Raw genomic sequence first — 27495 nt, 5'->3', positions numbered from 1 at the left:
TAAAGAAAAGCAGGCATTTCTCCAGAAATCTTCTTGTGATGCTGCAGCCCCACCTGCAGAGTAGACTTGCAGCAGCCGACATTAGAGCCAGCCAGATACGATGGCAGTTGTTTGGCAATACTTCTCGAATGGAAGGATGGAAATCGAATTGTAGTTCGCAACGTGTGCACACATAGACTCAGGCGCAGCATTAAAAAACATGGCCTCAAATCACTGCGCCGAATTCGAGCGCTATCAAGAGGCGAATGAACGAACGCTAACCGTGGCTAACCGAGGAGAAGCCAATGCTATTGGAGTTTATTGTTTTGTACGAGCAGCTGAGTTCTGTTGTTGAAGACTGGAGGTGCGCTATCAGCAGCTAACAGCACACATGGACCCCTGATACTCATTCCCTGGATATGAAGTGGATGACAAGAGGAGCAGTCTGTCTGTTTATAAGGCAACATTCCAGTATTTAACAAGTGAAGTTTACATTGGGTTTGATCTGTTCATTGTCCATAGAAAAAAGAATAGAACATATTAATTTTATATGAAGCACTTTGCCATTTTCACTGTTATAATTTATTTGCTTTAAAGGTAGCTATGTTTTCTGTACAGTGCTGTTCAGTACTGTGTTTAGTAGATTCAGGTTTACTGTAAAAAATAATTGGATTAAGTTGAGGAGAAAAAGGGGAAGAAATTGCAATGGGTATTGGCCAAAAAAATGGTGATCATTGCGTGCTTAATTATTTCAGTTAAAAATCTCGCAACTAAAGAAATAAGAACAAGAATATGCATTTTAGGTCATTTTATTTAAGGTAATCATGAAGCTATCACACGAATAAATTGTGAATTTTTGGTGTAGTTGCGTGTTACACACACAAAAAAAAAACACCTCATTGGGCCAAACCATCAACCAGCGGCGGACTGACACGCGATTTCCAAATACAAGCAAAACATAACTAGAATGCATTTTCATAGAATTCAACTCCTTGCCAAGACGTTTCACTTCCTGTCAAAGTGCCTGTTATACGTTTCCCACTGCAACTTAGTCCTGTTACCATGGTAACAGAAGCCACTAACCTAAATGTTTAGCTGAGGAGGGTTGTGTGGGCTGTGTTTGGTGAGCCAAACAGGGTCAGAAAATCATTAGAATTGGAAGCTTGTCATCAAATAAACCAACACTTCAAGAAGAACTTGCAAATACGGGCAGACAATAGGAAAGGCAAATATTCAAATGGTGGTCCATGGACTCACAAAAGCCAGGGAACGCTTGGAAGCTAAAAAGAAAAAACGGTAAAGGCACAACTTCATGCAGTGGATTTGTTTGTTTGTGTTGACAGTGATAGAAGACAACAGGTTGTCCAGAGCAAATGAAGACATTTCAAATGTTCACAGGAGTTAGACATGCATGTACTTCAGTTGCAAAAGTTTCACCAGTACTTTTAAAGGTTTTGTAAAGTAACAGTTTTTTTACTTTTACTTAAGTGACACTACGGGTAAATTCCATTTCCTCCTTTAAACCCCATCCTTTAACCCTCAAGATAATCCTCAATCTTAACTCTTAACCTTTGCCTTCAAAATTAAATGTTATTGGCCATGTGCTACTTTGAAATGGGGCATGCCTTTAAATGCACATACAGTATGTCCCGAGACTGTGGGGGGGTGCATCATGCAAAAGCGGCATTCAGTCTGTCTGTTCAGAAGAAGAAGAAGATTGACGAAAGATAGTAAAATAAAAATAAATGTCACGTGAGCCATAAAATGGACTAAGATAATACATTGGTTATACATATAATAATACAATATTTGTCTCACCATTAATACATGAGGAGCTTGAGTTCTTCGATGCTTTGGCTGAAAATCTAAAACTCGAGGAAGATACTTTCCTCAATCTCAACTTCACTTTGTGAGAATCAGGAGAGCTCTGGCAGTTTGCGGGAGCGCACATTTTTGAGGTTGAGGATTAAGGAAGGAACTGGAATTCACCCTGCGTCTTCCACGTCAGATTATAATGACAGATAATTAACATTAACATTAACTTCAAATTCACTCAACTTCCGTCGGTTTGAGAGTTATCTTCATAAATGATGCATTTAGTACATCATTCTGTATTTTATGTTGTTGCTTTTTTGCACAAATCCTGATGTTTGACGCTGGTTTAAGGTGTGATTTGTTGCAACCTAAGCTGGCAAGTGTGGAGAAGTCATTGCCTGTAATTCTCATTTACTTTGGAAGCACTCGCTTGTTTTCTCATCCTGGCCGTGTCAGTGAAAAACATATTTGGTAATGAGGTGGATTTTTCTTGGCAATACAGCTGGTAACTTCAGACGAACTAATATGTTTACTTTAAGTTTCAAGAAGCAGCCAGCGAGAAGGCCATAAAACACAACAAGTGAATGAGAAATAAATATTTGGGTACTGTATCTGCGGCTGAGTGCAAAAACACCTTCTCGGCAGACAGAGGTGGCATTTCTAAAGAACTATCGATTAAAGCTCAGATCTGTTGGTGCAGCAAACCTTCTCAATGACAGCTACTGTTTTCTTGAATGCCATAAACTATTCTTTGTAAATTCATTAAAAGCTGCCAAGCTTGACTTTTAACTTTGAGCTCCTCATAGTTGATTCCAGTCAGTCAATCAGTGCATTTGTGCAGCACTTCTCATGCATGTTAATGTGCCACACAAGGTAGTAAAGAAATAAAAGGGGCAAGGAAGTGATGGCCACGGGGCATGGGGTCAACATCAGCAGCAGCGAGGGACACGAGGAGCTGATGAGGGAGGATCGTCCACATCACAGTGCAGACGAAAAGAGGATGGTGACAACGACCGATAAAACGGCGACACAAAGATCAACACTTGCAAGACTACATCAGCGTGCGATGCATTCAGGGAGGGGCGACTGTACTTGCCCCAGTCACACTTGGCCATTGCTGTCAGCACAGTTGGACGGTTCAACATGCTGTCACCTGTTGAGGAGCCTCACCTCCCCCCTGATGGGCAGCAGGTGCCCCCACAGTGCTGGACTCACTCACCGCAGAAAAAAGGCCAAATGTCCACCAGCTGCCTCGGTGCAAGCCCAAAGCCTCAGTCACAGACACACATGCTAAGAACAATCCAGTCTTAGAGTTTATGCTAAATATGCAGCTTTTTAAGGCATTTCCCGCTAGTTCCTGCGAGTTTAACCAATCGTAAACATGTTCCAGTCTCTCTTCTCTATACGCCAAACCATCTGACTCTGGCGTCTATAAGCTCTATGAGCTGTCTCTCTGATATACTTGTTTCTAATCCTGTCCTTCCTGTTCTCTCCCCACATTTTTAACTCTGACCATCTCCGCTTCATGTCTTTGTATCAGCGCTAGAGTCGCTAAACCATACATCATGGCAAGGCTCACATCTGTCTCACAGAGCTTCCCTTTCACTCAAGCTGCCACTTTTTTTCATTTTAATCTCTGTCCATCGCTCTGTATGACTGAGTCCAAATACTAGAATAGCACTTACTACTCCCTGAAACCCGTTAACAGTTCCTATGACAAGGAATGACTTCTGAGCAGCTGTACATTATTGACACTGGACCTGTCTTCTTCTGTGCACCAGGTTTCTACCTCAATGAGTTGCCTGATCACATACTCCTGAGGGGTACTGTCTGACGTTTGTATGACAGAGAGTATTGATGAAGGCTTCCTTGTACTGCTGAACAATTCCAGAGAGCTACTGTATCATAGATCCACAACTAGAGCTGCCAAACGGTGTGTAAATTGCCTTCCTCGACCTGCAGTGGCTTGATTTTTTACCCATAAATTAGCTAACATGGACAAGCTTTGACATTCCTTAACTGCTGCAACTGAATTACTACAATCTAAAAAGCAGAAGATGGTAATGCAAAAATGTATCAGTACAGAAACAGCCAGATGCTGAACTGAAATGTTTTAATGTTCCCTGGTTCACTCAGGATTCATCCATCTCGATGTGGATATCAACCGATGGTTTCATTTAAAACTTTGTTTCCAGAGCTGATTAAAAAATAATAATCTAAAGAGATGTAGTCAAATGTCAAACGCCACACTGAAGTAGAGTTAGCCAGTCGAACGGGACGGAAGTCGGCTTCCCAGAGCCAGACTTGTTGTTATTGTATTAGAGTGTGAGATTTGGGAGCTGATACTGGGGTTAGCTGTGCTGAAACAGACAGATGTGTGACCATGAGACAATTGGCTGAAACAACAGAGGGGAACCACAACGTCCTGTGTCTGTCTGTCTGGCAATGAGCAGTGACCAGAAATCAGGGGTTTGTGTGCGAACAAGGGGGAGTAGCAGCTACTCACACAATATTAAACTTCTGTCACGAAACACACAAGACTGGACTTGACTTTTAGTCACAATATTTTTATGACAGATGTCATGGAGATGAGTTCTGCACTCCATCTATACAGCTACCCACATGATCGGGCAAACTAGATACCACAGTGTTTGCCACATAAACAACGCGTATATGTACCAAACACAGGTTTAGGATGAAACCTGAGACACTGTCACGACAAAGCAAAAGAGTGCCCCTTTGACACATAGCAGGCATTAGTTTAGATGCATTTGAGGTTCAGGGTTTCCTGAAACAAAGAGGTTGAATTCGACAATCAGAATTTTTAGACATTGAATTATATATATATATATATATATATATATATATATATATATATATATATATATATATATATATATATATGAAATGTATATTTCATTCCAATTAAATAAAAATACAACTGACAGCCTTCACTGCTCCTGGATGCAGTGAGAAAGCCGGTTCCGTTGTTTTCAATGGCGTCATGTGACGTGTGCCTGAATAAGGGGTCATTTAGCAATCGCACACCTCCTGGTATGAGGAGAGTGTCATATGTTCATAACTAACAACAACATGAATCACATGATACAGCCCGCGGTCACACAACAATGTTGCTTTGCTTGGTTGAAAACTGTCAGAAATATGATGACAACACATGAAATATACATTCTACAAGACGGCCATTTATCAGCAGAAGCCAAGACTGTTTTGATATTACCCCTGAGACGGCGGATGCAAGTAAAATTTGAGCTTCTGCCATGAAGACTTGGGTGATCTCTCGACTGTATCCAGCAGAATATATATTCACATTCAAGCAATGTGACCTTAGCAGCTGTCTCTATGTCTTTCAGAGTTATTTTCACAAACTTGCAAAGCAAGAAGAACACAAATCATACTCCCAAGACAACATTGGCTCCACATATGCCCAAAAAAACGGCGACAGATCAAAACCACTTGCTGCTGTGCGTGAATACAAGTAGTGTACTCTGATATCTGTGTTACCTGCAGTGGTTAGTGAAGCAAGATTTGAATATTGCCGTCATTACTATTTAAGGTAAAATGTTTCAATCTCTGCTTTTAAGCATTCACACCCCTTTAGATAGAGCTGCAAATTATAAGATGAATTATGAGATCATGAGATCACACAGCAGTCCAGACATGCTTCGCTCCAGGCCTGTCCTAAATTCAGAGCAGACACTTGGCAATAGCACCCACGCATGCATCCACATTTGAGCGTATGGTAATCAGTGCAAATCCATCAATAGTGTTGTAAAATGAACAACGGATTTCTCCCTTGATATTTTTTTAAGGATTTATTTTATTTTTTACTTCTCAAATAAGGCCAATGAAAACGTTTAAAAGGTGCCTCCAACAATTGGAAAATATGAAGGGAAATACAATGGTGGGTTCCGAGCATCAAACATTATTTAAAATAGTTCAAAAATTGAGAAAATATATTTAATGTACTGTGCAAATACATCAGAATAGTTTTACATGACAAAAAAGCAAAGTAGAAAATTGTAATCATTCACAGCAGGGGACTGTCTCGATACAACAGAAACTGCTTCACTGTGATCACCTCCATGAGAAATCAACAGGTGACCCTCCACGCGCTGCACAAACAACGTTCTTTCATCACCTGCCATCACGGGAACGCATAAGCTGCTTTCACACTGGCGTCGGAACACTGAAGTGCATGGAAATGACCAGCCTGAATCAGCTCCCAGGTTAGGTTTAGCACCCTCCCCTGTGGCCCTGATGACGAGCTTTTGAGCATAGATGAGTTTCTTTTCTAAAAATATCAGCCGGTGTTGACAAGTGCAGCCAGTTGCAAAAGCAGAGAACTTCCTGTCACCAGGTTTGGTCATTCACAACAAGCAAAGGGCGTCTGATTTCTCCAAACAAATTGCTGTATAAATGTATCAGTGTGGCCTGGAATCTGTTTATCAGACTGCGCCGTCAATGATGCATTTCTTTTTTTATACTCTCAGTCCTGGATTCTGTATGTGGCATGGGTTTTAATAAGGCTCTCCATTTTCCTCCCACAGTCCCAAAACATACCAAAGTTAATGAACTCTTAGGTGTTAGTGTGAGCGAGTGGGCGCTGTACATCTAAATGACATGACACATAATGCGCTGTTTTGTCCGGAAAACAGTTGATCCGCTTAAGATTTACCGGTACCTTAAGATGAACATGTTTAACACATCATCCCGATCAGTGAGCAGCATGGCTCCATGATCGCTAACGTTGCCGGCCAAAATATAACAGCATGAATTAAAAAACACGGTTAAAATTGTCATCTGGGCTCTGCTTAATATTTTCGATAGGAAAAGTCTCAGCGGAATTCCCATACATAACACACCTCCGTCTTAAAATAAAAATGGCGGCCTATGGTCAATGTATTTTTTGTGTTTACAGCCTTAAGAAGAACAGCGGTTCATACAGATCGGTGGTGATCCATTGCACGTTGAGTCTTTATCAAACAGTGGACATGTTTGACAAAATGTTTACAAAAATAACATGAAAAATTACAAATTCCAATTCACTTTTGAAGACATGATGATCATTGGGCAAGGAACTTATGAGGTAATTTTAGTGTTCCGGAATACCATCTGGATATGGGAATCTTTTTGAACGATTACGGCGCCGAAATGTGTTGTGTGTTGTCAGGGATACTTGTTTACCGCAGTAAGTCGCGAACTCTTTACAATATGGGTGGAAATGAGCTGGTTGGCGGTGGTCTGCTCTCTCTGTGTGCATTTCCAGTTCAACTTGTTTTCTACATTTTTCCATCGTGACTTTGTTGCTAAATGTTCTGAGCTTTTTAATCTTGAGAAAACTTCCCAGAAAAGTCTGGGTACATCCAGAACAGCTACTATTACTGGACCGTGTCAGCACATGCCCGAATACCCACCCTGAACACAGCGTTTATTCTCTTCATTACTACTTGAGGCAAAATGCTTTTAAATCCCTCCAACTCACCGATAAAATGGCATGAAACCAGTTAGAGATGACACAAAACAGGCTTTTTAGAGATGACTCCACAAATCCTCTTGTCACTGCCTCTACACTCAGAGCAGCAGGTATGCAACCCCAGTTAGTCACTCAGCAGAACACACACACACACACACACCATCTCAATATAGTCCTGTAGTTCTCCAGTTGCTCTGAGTAAACCGCGTGTGTTATTCCTTCAACAGTACAGCTGAGATAAAAACAACCTTAACACACTCTACCCCACATGCCGTCTTCACATGTCCGATGTGAGTCATGTTTTCCCCAACTTGGGACGCTTCCTCCCTCACGGACGTCACATTAAACGCACTGTGGGCCACAACTTTTGTCAGATGACTCAATGTTATGTCATTCCATTGCTATTTTAGCTTGAGTCAACTGCTCGGCATTTTGGTGGCCCACAGCTCTCAGCGGCCTGACACTCTTTCATTGCCTGTAATTCTTCACCTCAGCAGCTCCTGTAGGCTTGGCTGTTGCACATAAAAATGTTCTGCAGTCCTTATATAGACAGGATGCATGCGAAGGCATGTTTGATTTAATCATACTAGGCATATACTATAGTAAAGTCCATGCACAGAAAATGACAAAAACATTTGAGGAATTGAATGTTCAAAAATGGAAGAAATGGACGTGGAAATTCTTGGACTTTGTATTTTCACATAATAATCAGTCATCGTGTTATTATTAATCCTTTTTCAGTGAAATATTAAGCATTTATATCATAATTAAAAAATGCTGTGGCTTGAAAACAGTTAGGGATAAAGGTATATTGTAAAGAAGATTCTTCAGTGTGACCCAAAGTTTGGGAAGGAAGTGAATTCACTCATTGTATATGTGTATATCATGACGTCACCAGGCATCACGAATTAGATAACCCTCACAGATCTTTATCTGAGCTGCTGGAGATACTCTTCCTTAACTCTTGAGCAATGATGATGGTAGGACCACGTGAGCACTACTAGCCTCACTGCTACTCCCAGTGTACTGTCTTCTACCGCGTCCGCCACTCTTTCCGCGGTTAGGTTTCCACAGTCCCGCTACCTCCATCACCATTTTGACCGTGCGTCCACCATGTCCCGGACACGGCAAAGCACCACTATGCAGACTCGCAGTCACCATGCACGGAAGAAGCGCCAACGCAGCGTGAAAGCAACACTGCTTCTGCGTCTCACTTTGTGTTTCACTGAATGATCTTCATCACTGTGACTTTTTTCACCTATTTTACCACCCATCAGGATTCTACATCCTTAACAGTCCTCCTTTACAGACTGCCTTAAAAGGGGGAGTCCACCTCGAGTGATGCAGAGAGATTGCTGACATTGTCCCGTCACATCACACTGACAAAAACAATGGAAGACTGCAGCTACACGGGGAAAGTCTAGCAGCTGGGGAGAACCATGGTCAATTGGGTTTTATGTTCAGTTACATAGGTCTAAAAAATGTCACTTTCAACCAATTTAAGACATAAAAATATATCCCATGATCAAGTGAAACATTACAAATAGAAAAAAATCTAATGAAGGATCATTGTTTTGAAGATTAAAAAGACTTACAAAGAAGGTATTCTTGAATAATGTGTGTAAATATTACTTTAATTAAAGTTATAGAGTCCAAATTGTAAATGCATTAATTTGGGGGGAAGTCAACAGTCAATGAAAGATGGCCGTCCATGTAAAAGCCATCACTGATGTTAATCTGAATCTTCATAGTACATGGGCCATGCATCCAAAACAAGTGAAACAACTTTGTAATCATCAACCTGATGCAGATATTTTAGCTCTTCAAATGCAGGGTGCTCATAAAGTCTCATTCCGAATATGTACTACAGAGGCAATTGATGTCCGTTGTCAGATTGAAGGACCTTGTACATCATATGCGTATTTTTCATGCAAATATTTTGCACTTTTTTTTACGGAACCTGCTTTATTTCAATGCAAACTTGTACATCAGCAACGTCCTTTCGCTGAGCGAAATTGCATGTTAATTTGTTTATTTCATTCAGTCAAATCCAGCGATTTCTATGTCAGTTCAGTAATCAGTCAATTCCCAGAGTCAATCCATGATTCTGTGATCGCAGCAAATCACGGTGCCCTCTTATTCGCTGTGACACTGTGTTACGCTTTTAATCGCGTGGCCCCCAATGTGACAGGTGCATCAATATTCGCATCTGAATTTATGGCTATTGCGTGCCCTTTACTTGCGTCACTGTCTGTGTGCAAGAACTTTAAGTCTATTGTATTCTGTTTTTTTGAAAAACACATTGCCCCTCTGCAATGACAACAAAAGGCAACACAGACAGTAAGTATGCAGCAAGACTTTATTAAAGCAGCTGGGTAGTGTAAAAAGACTTTCACACTTCATGCACACCCTGTACGCAGAGATGAAAGCTCCAGGAAGTTTGAAGTCATGTCGATCCCTAACCATTGTATCAAGTATTTGCTCACTCTGAAGCTATTTACCTGTTCAGGTGGAGCAGTTTGCCACCTCTCAATTACCCAGTCACAGACTCAAATAAAACTTCTGCAGAGTGAGACTCAGCAAGCGCAAACTGTTTTAATCCCATGCAGAAGCAATTTAAAAATGCACAGGACTTCCTCACCCCAACGATAATAACACCTTTGTGCAGCACAATGAGTGGTAGCGAAACAATTGTGGTGAATGAGGGCGTTATGTTCCTTCAGCAAAACGCAGGGCAAAGAATTAAATGTTCTGTTTCGATATCTGTCAAAACACTGATGTTCTGTACAGTTCACCAGAAGCATTAGAGTTGGAAACCTTCACAGCCTCTCTGCGTCCAAAGAGCATCCGTTAATCCAAAATGCTGCTTCAGGACTCAGGCGGAGCAGAAAATTAAGTAGCATACTCTTATTCTCTGAATTATTCATGACAGAGTCCGAGAGACCTGGCTGATCTCTTTGATCCTGAATGAACCTTATAGACCTCCCTTCTGTCCTGGATCACTCACTTCATTCAGCTGCCACTGCTTATCTGTTGCCAGGCTGTTTTTTCATCACAGATCTGATCCCTGGGATCAACACGTACGATGGATCATCTCTCTTGATCATGCTCCTGTCATCACAGAGAAGCTGCTGCCTCGCTCTGAGTTTCTGCTGGATGATTGAGACCTCACCTGATGTCTTCAGGAGACCAGGACCCTATGATTTCCACGATCACAGAACCTCAGATTTGCCTGATTAAAACAGAATCGACTGCTTATGTCAAAGCCCAGAATCGCAGACATAGACATAACGTGTCTGATGAACTGTTTTTGCGTAGAAGAGGGACATGTGTTTAGTGAATATTGCATGGATAGAAGCTACTCTGGAAGGCATTACGAGTATCCTTCACAGTCAGACAGCTTGACCAATTGTTGACGGGTAGTGTGGGACGCTAGTATTATTGACCACTTGGTCCCTGCGCGGTACTCTCTACAGCGCTGTTCTCATTCTCAGCGTCAGAACCTCACAGGACCAGACATTCATGCAGCCTTCTGAGGCCCAACAGCAGTGTCAACTGCTTGTCAGATATGTTCAGAAAACCAATTATTATTTGGATGTGGATAAGTGCATAAGAATATTTGGAAACTGTGGAGGGAACACTCAAGTATAGAAGTTTTATAATCCAAGGAGTGACCTCTCCGATGTAGATGTCGACTGATCTATTTGTCACTTATCGGTCCACATCGCTATCACCCCCTCCGTTATATGGGTCCCCACTGATATTTGATAGTTTGAGCTCTCTTGTGTTAAGAATATGGCCTGCCATTCATGGCTTGTAAAGAAATTAATATCTCCTCAATGTAATTTTCTTGCTACCAAAGTCAAATATGACATAAATATCGGCCTATTATCGGCTTTCTTAAGCCATCAGTTATCTGTACCAGTCCCAAAAAAAGCAGATCTGATTCCTACGCCAAAGGATCTCACGACAAATGCTTCAAATAAGTGGACAAGTGGAGAGAAACACACAAAAACTAACTCGTCTTACAGTTGAATAGAACAGGCGTCCATGCCCTCATGGCACCAGCAGAACATCCAGCTGTCATGAAATGCCTCGCCATTTCTCCTCTGACGCTGAAGTTGAAGAGCTATTTTACATGCATTCTAATGGTGTGCTAACAGGATCTTCCCTCCAGTGACATCGCAAAGGCTTGTTTCCAGTTTTCACTTGGTGCAACACGGCTCTGAATTTGATTCACTTAGAACTAGCATTGCACTTACTTAGCGTTGTAATTGAGCATGAGCAACATTGTAGACCAAATAGGACTATTTCATACTGCACATTTATGCATTGTTCTTGTGGCGTGCGGGTGACACCCAAGCGTTTACAATCACATGACCGTAATACTGCAAAGAGTTATGACAGTCCTAACAGTGGTGATCGATATATTTCATTCAACATTCATGATACTAACATCACAAAAAACAATGATATCAAATCGTTCCAAGTTCGTCCTGCAGTTGCCATATAGCCGCAGCAGCTACAGCAGCGAAGACCAGCCAACCACAAAGCTCCTTTCAAGTGGCGTTGATTGATTGAGCGATTCCTTTCTTGAAAAATGAGGACGCAGAGCAGAGTGACGTGTTGTACGGGTTGTGTTTTGTGAAAAAGGTGGTGAAGCAAAGCGGGGCAACAAACTAGTTTCATCACTTGAAACAATTCCACCTCCAACTTTACAAAGAGTATATTGAGAGTACGGTGGCCATGAAGGGTTTGTGGTCAAGTTAGAGGAACATCAGCTTCATTCCAAGTTGCGCAGTTGAAGTGACTTGATGGCTGTGACCACTGCGACACTGTGTGTGGGGGAGCGCCAATGGCTCGGCGCTGGTGACTGACTTCAAAGAAGCATTACCAGAGCGCTCTCACATGCGCAAACAAACTATAATATACTGCTGTCCTCTTCAACCACTGAAGAACGGCTTTGACTTTAAACACCGATTATATTAATGAGGGTCGCTCATCTGCCTGCCACTTCACGGACAGGTCCGATCCTCCGGAATTAGACATGACAGACCTCGATTGTTTGTCGACGACATCAACAGTTGATCTTAGCAGCCCTATATCGCCACGATATCGAGATGATATGGCACACAATATCGAGATGTGGAATTCTGCTCACATAGTTCAGCCCTAGTCCTGACAGCAAAATATTCTATTTTAAGTTTGCAATTTTTAAGGAAGCTATTTTTACATTCATTTGTGTTCAGCATTCATGTACTTAATACAACACTGTTACTGCGGAAGCTTCAGAGGACACATCAGGCCCAAGGGCCTTGACACTTGACACAGTCTTTCCAAATGAACAGAAGAATACTTTATTCTGTTGAATTAGCCCATTAAAGTTTCTCCTGACATTGAGGTGCTGACAGCTTCAGGGTCACTTTCTTCACGGTGGACCCCTCAAACTGCTCCCGGAGTTAAATAATCGCCCTCTCTGGTCGGAACAGTAAAACTTGATCTGTATTGTAGCTCCAACAATAAAACCGATTTATATCAAGTGCTTAATATTTTTGGCACAGCGGTGAACGCACGCACAGATATTCAGGAAGCAGGTCATGTTTTTCCATCCAGGACTGGGAGGAACTAAGCACAGCAGCCGAGGGAATTCCTTTGCCAAAGGGCCAAATTCCACATGGTCCACGACGACCGTTAATGCGAACCCACCCAGACTGACTCAGACCCCCACTGAACCTTGGAGCGGGGAATGCCTCGACTTCACAGGCAGCTGTTAGGTCATTTCCCCTGACTGTTCGACACTGTTTCATCGTCCAAAGTATCTCACTTTCGAGGAAAAAGAAATTCAAATATTTTTTTTTTTGTTTTTAGAGCATATAGCAAATAGTTTATCTATAATGAAGTACCAAAAAATTGAAAATGCAAAACATTTATTGAGTGAGTAACTATATAAATTCCTTATTATTTGTTTAATAAAAAAAAGTTGCATTAAAAGTACAGTATATATATATATTAAAAAGCCAATTCCGCTCAATTTATAAACATCAATGATCACACATCAATGTTTCAGTAAAAAGAATGCCACACAGAGTTTTTTTTTAATGTGAGAATCCAGAGAAATGTGTGCTTACTATTGTGGATTAACAGATTTGAAACGCTGTGTAACTAACGGTCAGCAAGGTCAGTTGGCTATAACAAAAATCTGAGCCACAGTTATCTGATCCCTTTTTACTTGGTATGCAGTTAATGAGCTTTTTGAACCCTCATTAGACTCAACTCCAACTAACACACACACACACACACGGCGTTCACCCCCACTCTGGAACGTGTGTCAGCCCTCCATTGTCTGACAGTGTGGAGACATGCAGCTGCCTGCAGTCTGCTCTCCTGGAAGCAAGCTGCTGCATCGCTCACACACAGACACACTTTAAGGAACACACACATAGCAAAGGGCAAAGTTTGTCATCTTGTGTGCAAGCATGCTCTTGTGCGGTGTGGAGGGGGCTTTCCGCAAAGGAGACCATGACTGATTATTATGAAGGCCAGGGGGGTCAGAGTGGTTACGGCCAGAGAGGTGAACTGTTTCTTCACCTTATATTTATTTCATTCACGACATTAATTGCATTTCAATTACGTGATGACACACTGAGCTTTTCGGGTGACTTGTAAACGGTCATGCAGCTCTTGATAAAAGTGAGGAACAAAGACGAGGAAAAGCATTTTCACTGACTGGAAAATCCTGTAATTAGTTTTTCAATGTATGATGCAGAACGTACAGATTTCAGGCTTTTAGCTTGAGACTGAATTTGAATATGACTAATAACAGAATCGGACGTGTCGTTAAAATGTCATATTACTCAAGAAAAAGAAAATGATGAAGTACATAGACAAGACATAACTCCCCATGGCAACGACATAAAGTAAATTCAAGGAAATGAATTCAGGAAGAGGAACAGCATTTACAAAACGGGAAAATGCTGTTTTCTAGTGAAAAAAAAAAAGGATGTAAATGGCAGTAAATAAACATTTTTAGGTTTATTGCAGCTACGTTTGTTAAAAAAAAAGTTGACTTAGTGTGAGGAAAATACAGTGATGAATGATGGGTGGTAAAATTAATTCATTTATTCAATGTTTTATCGGGTCCCGGAGCCTACTCCAGCTACTTGGGGAGGCAGTCGGAGGGATTGGACCTGGATTGGCAAAACAGTACAACAGTAGCTCACATGAAAACACAAGAGTTTTCTTGAACAGTGGGAGGAAACCAGAGTGTCCTGAGGACAGCCACACATGCAGTGAGACACAGAGAGGACCCAAGAGACGTCTTAAGCTAGAATCGAACCTGCGACCTTTCACTGAGAACAATTGTAAAGGCACTTGCTAATGTAGGATTTAAGGTATTTAAAGCAGAAGTTCTGTTTGACCTGCAGTGAAACACCAAGTTTAATGGTGAGTCTACCAGCATTACTCTTATTCTCCATTCATAAACAGTGTTACTATGAAAGGAAAGCTTAGCTCCTGCCATCGGAAGCTGAAAGGAATCAGCAGAATTCTTCCATTCAAGTTATAAGTCGTCATCATATGTCTGAAGATTCTTGGCTCAACGCTGTAAAACTGCTGTTGACTTTCATCACAGCTGGCTCCTCCAGTTCCTTCTGATATCAGCAACCACAAAACTACTGTGATCAATAAACAAGTTCATAAAAGTTACTGTACTTGCGTGGGATTATGAGGTCTCACTGGGCATAAATGTTTATGGCGATGATGCTGACGAAACGTGTCTTGGGAAGTTCCGCGTGAATACGACTGTCACTGCGGAGGAAGACGCGTCTCGCCGTCAACTTTATTTTTTATTGGCTGAAGTTGCAACAGCTGAATAACGATGGACTGGCCAAGTTCAGAAGGAAGGGACGCGATCGGTTCTCACAAAGTGGAAGTGGTGCGCTGAGAGATCTTTAAAGAGACAGCGCTCCTTCCTCGTTTAATTCACAAAAAAAAAAACGGGCTCCAAAAACAAGCGGTGGGTAAATAGTTGCAGGCCTCTGCAAACTACTTGGAGAAGACAACAGAGCCTTCTCATGTGGGTCCTCACGTCTGGCCTCCCCCCCGGTTCTTTTCGCTGTTCGCCGAAATCAAAGCGGTGGTTTTGGGGCGACGAGGACGTTGACTGACCTGAATAAACTGGATCGTCAGGGCTGATTTCCCGACGCCGCCGCCTCCGACCACCACCAGCCGGTACTTCTCCTGCACCGATCCGTCCTTCCAGCCAGCCATCGAGGACACTTCTCCGCGCGCGCTCGCTCGCCACCGAAGCACCAGCACTTTTCTCAGCCAAAGTCCCGTGGGCCTGCTCGCGGGGCGGAATGGTCCGAAACAGTCAGGCGGAAAAGCCCAGGAACGACAGTTAGGCGTGACGTCTGGGTGAAGGAATCCCGGAGCTACGGGCGCCTGTCCATAAGTGCGACCGTGTTCGATGTTGAGCAGCAACACTCCGGCACAGCAAGTGAGACCAGTACCCGTGTCTGGCGCTAGGGGCCTGCTGCACGCGCGCGCGCACACACACACCAGCCCTGCCCTGAGACTAATGTCATGCAGTCACATTCCTGTCCACCACCCCGCGACACAGTCACGGGCTTACACACAGCCTTTATTTCCAATGTCCCAATATAAAACCAACCGGAAGAAAGCAGAAGCAGATAGAGTAGAAAGGGAAGTGGCCAAGCCTGCTGTAACGATGGTGGGCTCCTATTCAGGGTTCAGTAGTGTCCATGGTAAGTGTCATTTCAGCGTGTTCAACTCCTCTGTCAAGGTATCTGCAGCTGAAGTCAAGTGTCAGGAAAGAATGGTCAGCGCTCCCGATAAGATGGTCACCTCACCATGACTGACAGAACCAGATCAGTTAGTAGAGCGTCATCCTGATTCACACCTGTCCACATGTTAGGGACACCACTAACCTGTGCAACATCTCCTGGAAATAAACAGAGAGGGAGAATAGAAACTGTACACAGCTTTTGAGAGTGTATCCAGTGTATATACAATATGTGCGATAATGTCTCCAGCATCCTATGACGTGAATGTGATGTTTTTAAGAGTAGCATTATTAGTAATAACAGCATTGTTGTGAGATATTCTTCTGTAAAAACAGCTTTCCTTACATGAGTAAGTTTAGTTATTATGCGCTCTAGGTCATCATCGCCTCTCCATCCTCAATGAGACTATTAGTCTTATGAAGTGGAACTAATCTAATTGTTGGCGCCAATATGCCATATGACAAGGAACAGGCATTCATTGTCTCATTTTAACCTTTAACATTTAACTACTGTAACCAGCTTGTTGTGACTGGGACAAGTCTTTTTCATTGCTGACTGGGGGAACTGAAGAAAGAATGTACTTGGAAAAACTAGGGCTGTCAATTGATGGACATTTTAATCCTGTTTAACAAGTATACTAGCATGGTTAACTTGCGATTAATCGCAAATTGATCATGCTTTTTTATCTGTTCTAACTGTAACATCAAGGATCAAGAATGCGTGCGATTGAACAAGATTTAAATTTTCTAAAAATCTGACAGCCGCACCCCCAAAAACAACAAAAAGGTTTTAGGTCAATTCCTCTGCTGCTGTCTGGTTGTTGCAGCAGAACACCGGAACACCTATTTCAGTGAAGTCCCTTTCCAGCAGCTCAATATCCCACAATCATTCATGAGGTCATGATGGGACTCTCTTGGATGGAGGTTACGAAGTCACCCGGCGAGATCCTTGACTCTCTTCAGTGACCATTCATTTGGCTGTTACATCAATAATCCGCAATATTTTCCCCAAAATGTTGCTCCTGAAAACATTTTGCTTTCCTCATGGGTAAACTTTTGAGCGAACGTGATGATCGATCTTCATTCGCTGCTGTCACTAAGACATCGTCTGCAAGCGTCACTGTCCTGTAACATCCTTTGTATTGCTATCAGCTCTGTGCCTTCAGGATCAATAAAATCTTACCTTGGGTATCGCTGCACCACACTGGAGAGGGGGAAGACACACAAGCAGCCAGAGTGCGCCCAAGTTAATTCACATTAATCACGTATTTAAGCTCTGCAGCAGGACAGTAAAGCTGGATGTCACTGGTGCTCTCTGGACGGGTCAGCAGTCCTACACAGCGACAGCCAACCATTCGCTGTTCATGTACACAAGACAACAGGGATGAACTCGTGCGTGGACTTCAAAAGGAACACATGCCTTATTAGATGAATTTAGACCTACTTTCCTTCAGTATAATAACAACCAGTACATTGGCTTCTTTCATGTTTATTAACGTGTTTTTTATTCTTGCATGATAAACTCTCTAGAAAGAGCTCTCTGCTGTACAATCTCTGCCTCAGTGGAAACTTAAAACGACATTCCCAAATTACACTTGTCTGAACACGAACACATTCCAGGCAGAACAGATCAGAAGCAGACCACGAACAGCCATTATTTCATTTTCAGTGTTTGTTTTGGAATTGCAATTATGAATTTGAAGTTTGGCTTCAGAAACCGCGTTTTAAATGCAGCGGTTTTCTCTTATATAAACTCACCGGACTGTGCAATAGATATAAGAGGGAAAGTGACTGAGGTCGATGACATCATCAGAGTTAAAATAGCGTCATGAATAACAACACAAGAATTGTGAGCTTTACCCGAACTCCCTCTGACAAACCTAGTGAGGACAATGGCACCACCTAGTTGCGAAACGCAAAATGTTCAATCGTCGATTTTTTTTGTTGTTGTTGGATTTGTTTGAAGCATGAAACAGATTTGCCAACAACAGGTGAGAAGTTTGACACACTTCCAGTCCAGCTGATTGTTTTCAAAGCCACTTCCTCTTTAACGGCCCCCACTGCTAAATCAGATTCACACTGTGCAACAGGTCACCGAAGGCATTTTAGGAATTCAAATTAAAGCCTGCGGTCCCTTTCAAGCATTTCTGGAAGAAATTCCCTCCCTTAAGGCCGCGCTAATCTTTAAAATAGCCCAGTTAACTTGCTATAACTCGTGAATGCTGACGTACTCCAGCCGTCTCTGGGAAGTATTGCGTTCCATAATGGCTGCTTGGCAAAGGTACAAAGTGAGTTGCAGACAAGCATCGCGGATCTCATCATCTTCAAAGCCATCCAATTATCTGACGAGGTTCTCGATCAACACTTTTGGAGCAGACCACTTGTTAAGTCTAAAGGTCTCTGCGCTGCCTTTTTATGGAGAGCATCTTGAGATGTGCTTGACAGTTTGATCTAAGCACTAACTCACTGAGCCACTCAGCCGTTACAGTGACTCTTTCATCTACATTTCCAACCCTCACCACAGGCAGTAAAGTCATGGGCTTATTGGAGAGTGTGCAAGTCTGCATCCATCCTGCATCGCACAAGGTCACCAGGTGAGCAAACTGAGCATTAGGCCGAGCCAGGTCCTTGCAACAGCAAAAGGAATGAAAATAAAACCTTCAGGTCAGTGTTATATCAGTGGTTTGCCTTGAATAATTCACCTCATGATAAACATGCGGTTGTCAGCTTCTCTTTAAGGTTTCTGGATCTGTGAGCATCCTAAAAACACTAGTGCTATCGTGGACACAAAAGTACCCAAACAAAACGAAAAGGAAGATATGTTATGCATGTAATAAAATGATTGAAGCTACTCAGCCCAAATATTTGAACTGATATTTACCTTTATTGAAAACAAGAGAAAGAAATGCACCACTCAGAGAAGTGATAATAAAACGTGACGCTATGAGCGTGACACATGGATGAGACAGAAGCAGAAAGGAGAGGATTTGATAGGACAGGAATGATTTCAGACGTTTGCCTTTTTCTGGGAGAGGTTGATCTTGTCCCCAAGACTTAAGGCCATCCCCTGTTGAATACAGTGAGAGTGGATTAATTCACGAGGGAGTGAATCCGAAGAAATAACAAGGAAACACTGCTACTGACACAGACAGCTGCGACCTACCTGACTCTTGGCGCGGATGCGTATGTGTCCGTTGACAGCAGCGTCGGGCCCCAGGTGGATGGGCTTCTCTATGCTGACATTAGCCAAGGCGTCCTCGCCGAAGATAGACCGAGCGTAAAGGTTGGCAGCCATGAACCCGCAGAAGCCAGACAAAGCCTGATTCAACAAGAGAAACAAAGCTAGAACACAGTAGCGAAGTGACCTCAGACATATAACTTAGTGCTCTGAACATAACTGACCTTCTCTGGAGTCAGGCACTTCATGTTTGTGGACTTGAGGATGTGCTGCAGGTACTCATTCAGATCTGTGATGTTGGTGTTCACCGTCACCTGCAAGACATCACGAGCTCAGTACGCAAGCTTCGGGAGTCCAGCACAGGCAGGTGAGAAGGAGAAATCACCTTGTTCTCCCACTCAAACTCAGCCCACATCTGTCTGAACTCAGCATCTGTGCAGGACGCAGGCTGGATGTAGTCCATGATGTCAATGTGGATGTCGCTGAGAACGACGCAGTTCCGGTCACTCGCCGCTCCGGACACGTCATATACTGGAAAGTGATGTTAGAAATAGACAGATGAAAACAACCGAATGATTTTATCTCACATTTTATTTTCCTACCTATGTTTCCAAATATGATTCCGTTTTCTGTAGATGCCACTTTAACATTGGCCTTGATGTTGGCAAAGTCATGTGGGGCCAGGGTGAGGGGGGAGGGCTTCTCCACCAACTTCAGATCACCTGGAGAAACAGGTAAACACGATCAGTTCGACACGACACATCTAATGAGTCACTGCACAATACGCTTTCAGTGACAGAGACTACAGCGTTGTACGAGCAAATGTACGCTTGAGAAGAAATGACCATTTCAACACCGAAACGGCAACAAAGAAATTGTATCAACATGCTAACTGTGTAAATAATGAATTAGTATATTTTCTGGAGCATTCTTCCAGGGAAATCTGAGCATCTGAAACAGAAGGTCAACCTACCTAAAGTAGCAAGCTCAAGGGTGCAGTTCTGGAGAGTGTCACTGGTTTGGTTGACGACCAGAACATCCAACACGATGTCGTACTGATTTACGTGAACATAAGCTTCAGCGTAAACTGGGTCGGAGAAACCAGTCAGTTGGGTCACCTGAAACGGGGAAAATAATCTGAATCACTTGACCATTCTGAAAATTCATTTCATAGACTGATTAGTAAACTTTATATTCTACACAATATATTCAAGGAGAATCCATCAGAGTTTACAATAGATAGTGAGCCAGACACACAGTCCATCAGAGGACAGAACAACTGTTACGACTCAGCCATGAGCCTTAAGTGCAATAGATTGTTGGAGTTCATTACAGTCCACCTTAACGGACCACCTTAAAGGCAGACTCCTCCATTGACTGACAGGTGAGAGAGGGCTGATGTTGCTTGTCACAAGGCATTCACTAAAACAGCATGAACCTCACTGCTGAGATTGTCCCAGCAGAGTGGAGCCTCTACCATGAGAAGCACTGATTTATAATGACACATTTAGGGCAATTACATTCGGAAAAATCACAATGTGGGTGTGAACAAATGTGGCTACCGAGTCTACTTCAGTAATTATGAGTTTGATCTACTTAAGTGTGTTGCCTTTCTCAGATTATTTTGGGCATTGGTGGGCACAACAAAGCAAATGTATCATGATGCAGTAAACTACTATCAATAAATGAAATTTCATATCAAGCAAAACATACTTAAACTTGACAACTTAGAAGTAAAAAAAAACGGTAGAATTGTTACCTTGTTGAGTTTGGAAGCCAGGGGGTCGGCGGCCTCCTTTCTTTGTGTGTTGCCCATAGCAGCCAGCAAACTGAGCTGGAACTGGTCCTCTTTAGATGACATCTCATTCTTGGCTGTGAGCTGCATGAAGGAAATTGGGTCGTCTGCTTGCACAGTGACATTTCGCTTCTCAGACTCCTTCTGTGATGAAAAAGGAAGATGGCTCTGTCATTAATGAAATGAGGACACACTCCATTACATGACCTAATGCTTGTATTATGAAAATCACATTTCAGAGTTCGGGTTCCATCATGGACAACAGTAAAGGTAGCATGAGTCCAGTGTCAGTACCTTCTGCGACAGCTTCTCCTCCTCCAGCCTGACGGTCAGCATGTGTGACAGAGACTTGCGACACTCTTTGTTGAAAATGTCATTCATGAGTGGTGAGCACTCTGACAGGACTTTGAGGCACAGCGAGATGCGATCCACATCATCATCTGTGATGGGCTTCTTGGGCAGAGAAGACTTGCCAAGATGGAGCACAGTAACCATGATCAGCATGGCCTCTGCCACAAACGACTATGAAGGAGAGAAAGACATTTAGTCACACAGAAGCAGGAATCACTCTTTTGCTTTCAGCTACCAAACCTACATTCTGTTTCCTTTTGTCTTGAACAATGGCAACATAGCGAAGGGCGATTTTGGTGAGGGTGGTGGCCAGCGAAGCTGCCACGTAGAAATCTCCATCCATGAGGAAGCCTCGAAGCGGAGGCCTATGAACGTCAGAAAACAAACAATTATTCACTTGATTTCAATTCAATTCAATTATTCACAAAACAAACATGAAAATAAGAAAAAAAGGTGGTAAATATTACCTGTCTTCCTCTTTCTTTGATGGCCTGGAGGAGCTGAGGGCACTTTGAGTCACATATGTGCCCATTTCTGTCACCAACTTCTGAGCCGGAGCTGCACTGACTTCATCTTCTTGTTTAGCTTCTCCGGTCTCTTTCTTGATCTCATTCTCCACGATAGGAATCTGCACATACAAGAATGCAAAAGGTTCAGTGACGTGTATCTTTTAATTACAATGACTCCATTTTCTGTTCGAACACAAACCTCTCCCAACGACCTGCGGACTTCTGTCATCACACTCTGAATGTCATCCTTTGTGCTGCAGTATTCACCCAGGATCCACAGAGCTCCTCTGTAGATTCTAAGAGTTCAAGAGAGAAAAGATTTATGAATGAACTGAAAGAATATGTGTAAAAATATTATTTCCCCGGCAGAAAACATTTTTCTTCTGTGATCCTCTTTCAATGAAAAGGAATGATTCATTGAATACATTGAACACATTGAATACATTAACAGAAACAAACCACATTCTTTCAGTTTGCAGTCAATAAATGGGGTCACACAAGTCTGCCACAACACAAAACTAATATATTGGCGACACCCCAAAAAGTTCTTTAAAAACAATAACACAAGCAAAAGTCTCAGGCCACCTCGAACTTTCACCGGGCTATAACAGACTTACTTGACAGTTTTGATGGCATGAAACACTTCCAACATCTTCTCGATAATAAGGGGCCTTAAGTTGTCGAAGCGCTGAATAGCTTCGCGCACAAACTCCAGGACATCGGCAGCAGCAGCCTCATTAGAGTCACTCAGGAATTCCATCAGCTATAAAACCCGTCAAAATAGTGTCGGTCATCGTGGTTATAATATGAGAGCATATTTACTCAGAGACAGAACAAAAGGACGTGCAGCTTACCACCGGAATGACGTTGGCTGCCATGTCAGGGAAGCGGACGCTGCATGAGTGAAGAGTGCGCACCAAGAGCTGCCTATACTTGTCAGTGTCTTCATGTTCGGTTACATTGTTGGTCTTAATCACCTCCTTCTTCAGAACAATCACCAACTAGAGCAAAGACAAACATTGCAAGAGCCCTACAACAGCAAACAGAACCAATGAAAGAGATCCACACCTCTTCCACGTTACGAGAGGAGACCAGGTCCAGCGCCAGCTGCAGAGTCTTCTTCCTCACCTCCAAGTCAGGGGTGCTGAGAACACGCAGGATGTCCATCACAAGATCCTAGAGGAAAAGCAACAAAGTTCTGAAGACCATGACTTTCAGTTTATCAACATTTAGATAGCATGAACAGCTGTAAAGAAGATCATCAATCAATGTTTGACATGATGTGTACATAACTTTAAGACCTTGTTATTTTCATTTTCAAGTCCAACCTAACCCAAACCAGCCACCATAGACCAGCTGTTAGAGGTTGAAAAGTTGATGATGTCCATAAGTGGCTCTGCTTACAGTGCACCGTGTCACTAAACGCATGATTCATTGTGGGTCATATGAATGCACTTTGTGACATCCAGCCACTTTACCAAACAGTACATCACATAGGGGGCAACATATCGCTTATTAAATGCTATTTCTAAAAATTTGCATAACTTAAAATGTAACATACCTGGAGCACACGCTCATGGGTGGGATGATCCTTCAGTTCAATGAGACGGTCCAGAACAATCAGCTTTACATTGTTGTCGCTCTCCTTGATAATAAGATCAATGTAGCACTGGGCAGCAGCCTAAAAAAAACAAAAAACATGACATATGCTAAACTCCACAATTTCAAGGTAAACTTAAGCATATGTCCATTAAAAGTATTTTACAGTACAAACACTAAATTCCATGGTATTATAATGGATTTTTCCACACATTTATTGATTGAATGAACAGCCATAATAAATACCTTGATGGCTGTGGGTGCACTGGAGAGGGTAACTAGAGTTCCAGCAGCCTCATATTTAACAGCTGGGCTTGAGGACTGCAGCAGGTTGTAAATACACCGAATAAAACGGGCACGCTCAGAAGGGTTGGCATGACACACCTGCAGTAACACAAACAAACCCACAAATTCAGCCATAAAGTCAAGCAAACAACATATAAAAAAGATGTTAGGACTCACTTTGTAGATAAGTTCAACAATGACCAGCTGCAGAATGTCACCAAATGTGTGAACTTGGTCAATGCATGTGCTGAGGTAATCGAGAGCTCGATCCTGAAGAAAAATGATTGATGGTTAGTGTGGTCACGTTTAGAGACGAACCGGCTGGCTGGCTGACTGACTGACAAGAATGACCATCAAACGTTACAGACCTGATCAGCATGGATCAGCATCATGAATGCATTCCTCTTACAACTTGCGTCTTTTTCATTGACCAGAAAATCATGGATCAACTCCGGAGCATCAGGGATCAGATGTTCAAAGTTCCTAAAAATAAAATCAATGTCAACAAATAGAAAATTACACATAATAACACACACAAATTGGAGAGACGTTATCAAACTGAACATGCAAATGAATGTTTTACCTATAAATTGTGTAGATGGCAAGGACAGCATTGCGGCGGACATAACTGTGTCTGTGCTCCAGACAGGAGCGGATCGCAGGCATGAGGGGCTCAAGCAGCTCAGACTCCTTCAGCTTGCACAGGAAACGCAGAGTGGAGCCACGGATGAACTCATTTGGGTGCTGGAGATCCTGCAATTTAAAAGAACACCTTTAAGATGGCTAGCAAATACTCTAAAATGTATAAATGACCGGAATGCAATGACTAATGGTTCATGTGATTCAAAATGAGGGTGCACCTAAAGGTTCAGTAAAGGCTTCAACAGCTACACATCAGTATATTTATTGAAAAGTGGAATGGCCCACTACGCACCTTTCTGTAGGCATCACAGACCAGAATCATCTCCTGGAGCAGTTTGCCATCTGGAGTAGTTTTGGGCACAATTTCCCAAAACACCAGCAACAGTTTCTTGATAGTGTGATCTTGAAGTGGCAGCACAAAGCGGATGATGGTCATCAGAAGTCCTGGCAACTTTTCACCATTCAGTATCATGATAATGACCTTCTTCAAGGCCTCTGTTTTTGCCTTAATCTCCCCTTTTTCTGCAAAAACAGAAGTGGTCATTTGGAATAGTCGTCTACCAAAATCAGGACACAGTTTCAAGGAGCCACCTTCTCGATTTGGTGTGAAACATTGAAAACAATTACCTAGATCAGTCTTGAGACTGACTTCAGAGGGAGGCTCTGAGTCAGAAGTGACATTGATCAGGGTGTAGCAAACATTCTCTGCAGCCGTCATTTTGCTGCTCAATCTGTAAAGGTAACCCACTGAATATCACTGGAGAGCCGAGACCTGTGGATAAAGGAGAATATGGTGGAATTAGTCACAGTTGGAGACTCAATGATGTGTGGCTTGGAAAGGTAATAAGACTCCATCAGATGTCATCGAGGCAGTTTTGGACAATAATCTGACAGGATGAATTCTATGCCATAACCAGGGTTAATCCATCATAATAGACGCATTTTGTACAGTAAAAGACACTTTTCTTATAAACCAATTCGGATAACTACCACTTCAAGAAGCGGTAAATGACATTTGACAATTGTGCCTCTTTACAATAAACAGATGTACGGTATAACACCGTCGGAAACACGGCAATGCCATACGAATTGACAAGCAAACAGAGGTCGGAAATAGACAGAGCTTTAAATATTATAAACTCATACAGGCTCATCACTCACGCCGATACGCGAATGAAATGAATGATATTTATGACGAGTTTTAATAAGGGGTCAAATAATATACAGACGAACATGTAGCTAAAAACATAAGCTTCGCAAAGAGAATGGATCATCAACTAGTTAAACGAGAAGTCAAGAGATTACAATGTAGCAAGCTAGCACGGCGGCAGTATTGAAAAGCTGCGACAGCAAAACGACAGGACTAAAACTCGACTACTAACGCAGAAAAAATATACTTATTCGACACAATACACAACCAATGAACAGTTGCTCTTAATGCAAGAGGTGTTATCTAAATTGAACTAGCAAACGTGAGCTAACTTAGCATCTTCCCGGGCCAGCATTGAAATGGAGGACACTCGCGCAGCTTGCTGTCATGACATGGAACTAACATAACGAAATAGAAATATCACTTGTAGAGATGCATAACATACCAATCTTTGCGACTGTTGTTCAAAGTAGTGTTGGTGAGCCAAATTTTTACATTTGCATTTACAAAGATTCCCGGTAGCTCCGTCTGGTGAGCTGTCGTTTACTTCCTACTGACGTGGAAGACCAAGTCGAGCCTGAGCCACATCAACGCTACGGCGAGTCAGGAAGTTCCGAATACAGCTAGACAAAACGCGAACAGCTCAAATCGTGAAGGAATGGTGATTTGGGAATTAAATGGCTTCATATGAGAATCAGAAGCATTACAAAACATACGGAAATACAATGTTTAATAGGGGGCAGGAGAATTATAGGGGAAAGGTAAACATGATACATGTAAGTAAATATTACTCAAAAGAGTGTATATTTGAATACATGGATTCACAGTTTGACTATTCATCTTCAATTCATGTCAGCCAAAAAAAAATCTTTAATATGATTTAAAGTAGACTATAGCAACGGTGTTCATCAAAACAGCAGAAAATTAATTCAAAATCTCCTCAGAAAGGAACCGTACAGAATGAAGATGGGAAGTTATGTTTGTTATGTGTTAAATGCTGACCCTGCGACCACAGTGTTGTGACACCTTTGAACCTGGACCAGTGTGAACTTTTTGACCTTTGGCACCTCATCTGGTGGATAGGTCAGCTGTCACCACCCTCACGTATCAATGAACCTATGTGGTTTGATTTATCACTGTAGCTTTTGTTAATGACCTCTAAAGATACTCTATATGTTACAGACTCTGCTCACAGGTCAATTATTGACAAACTACGTATCCAACACCTTGGGAGCAACATCGATGTGGGATGACTAACTAATGTGCCTTGCGGATATTGTAGTACGGTGACCTGTTCTACACTGATGCAAAGTGAAATAAAAACAAAGAAACGGTTTCTTTTTCAAATCAACTGTTTTTTTGTAGGAAGACCGAGCTGTACAAAACATTGTATCTTTTAATTAGCCTATATTTGATGTAGGCTAGGGCCAAAAACAAAGGAAAAAAATAAAAATAAAATAAAGACTTTAATTTAAGCTAAATTATGGTGCTCTCTCTTTTGTTTGATTTCTTCTCTAATTCTATTTATTTCACTCTCATTGCATTGAGATGCCATTTTAATGAAGCTGCACCGTGTGTTGCAGTGTCTTTATAAAACAACAAATAAAAATCAATACACGCTGAAAAATAAATAATGGAATTACATGAGAGCGCAGTGGAGTAGTGGCCTTTGAGCTCCTGGTTCCGCATTCCTCCTACTGTCCGAAGAAGTTTTGTAGTAGTAGTAAGAGCTCCAGCATCACGCCAACTTGAATGAAAAATAAAAGAGAATCATGTTTTCTGACACGGGGACAGACTCAAGTTCACCGTTCCTTCATCAAACCAAAACGTGCAGTTTGCGTTGTAGCCTCTTGGGGGCGACAGAGAGGGCCCTCTGTGTAAAAACAACATCTCAC

The 27495-nt window shown here is 42.3% G+C and overlaps 2 protein-coding genes across 2 annotated transcripts in view; both read right to left on the bottom strand.

The window, feature by feature from the left end:
• Nucleotides 1-15815, bottom strand: part of rras2 (RAS related 2) — a 33075-nt gene extending 17260 nt beyond the window's left edge. Inside the window, exon 1 of the mRNA XM_053865030.1 lies at nt 15455-15815. Coding sequence (XP_053721005.1) covers nt 15455-15556 — 102 coding nt within the window. The 5' untranslated portion in view covers nt 15557-15815. The remainder of the gene's footprint in view (nt 1-15454) is intronic.
• Nucleotides 15816-18934: 3119 nt separating this feature from the next.
• Nucleotides 18935-26193, bottom strand: copb1 (COPI coat complex subunit beta 1). The gene is made up of 22 exons (XM_053865075.1): nt 26046-26193; nt 25078-25222; nt 24743-24972; nt 24392-24561; nt 24177-24291; nt 23986-24078; nt 23770-23907; nt 23486-23605; nt 22993-23100; nt 22779-22925; nt 22542-22687; nt 22124-22220; nt 21883-22043; nt 21660-21780; nt 21359-21586; nt 21029-21208; nt 20243-20387; nt 19872-19991; nt 19655-19800; nt 19494-19583; nt 19255-19410; nt 18935-19158 (listed from the first exon to the last, which is right to left on the bottom strand). Exons 2-22 carry the CDS (start codon nt 25166-25168, stop codon nt 19099-19101), a joined length of 2862 nt encoding a protein of 953 aa, XP_053721050.1. The 5' UTR covers nt 25169-25222; nt 26046-26193; the 3' UTR covers nt 18935-19098.
• Nucleotides 26194-27495: the final 1302 nt, after the last annotated feature.

Source organism: Synchiropus splendidus, chromosome 5, assembly GCF_027744825.2.
Source record: "Synchiropus splendidus isolate RoL2022-P1 chromosome 5, RoL_Sspl_1.0, whole genome shotgun sequence".
NCBI classification, from domain to species: domain Eukaryota; kingdom Metazoa; phylum Chordata; class Actinopteri; order Syngnathiformes; family Callionymidae; genus Synchiropus; species Synchiropus splendidus.
This window is presented reverse-complemented; position numbering and strand designations above follow the sequence as displayed.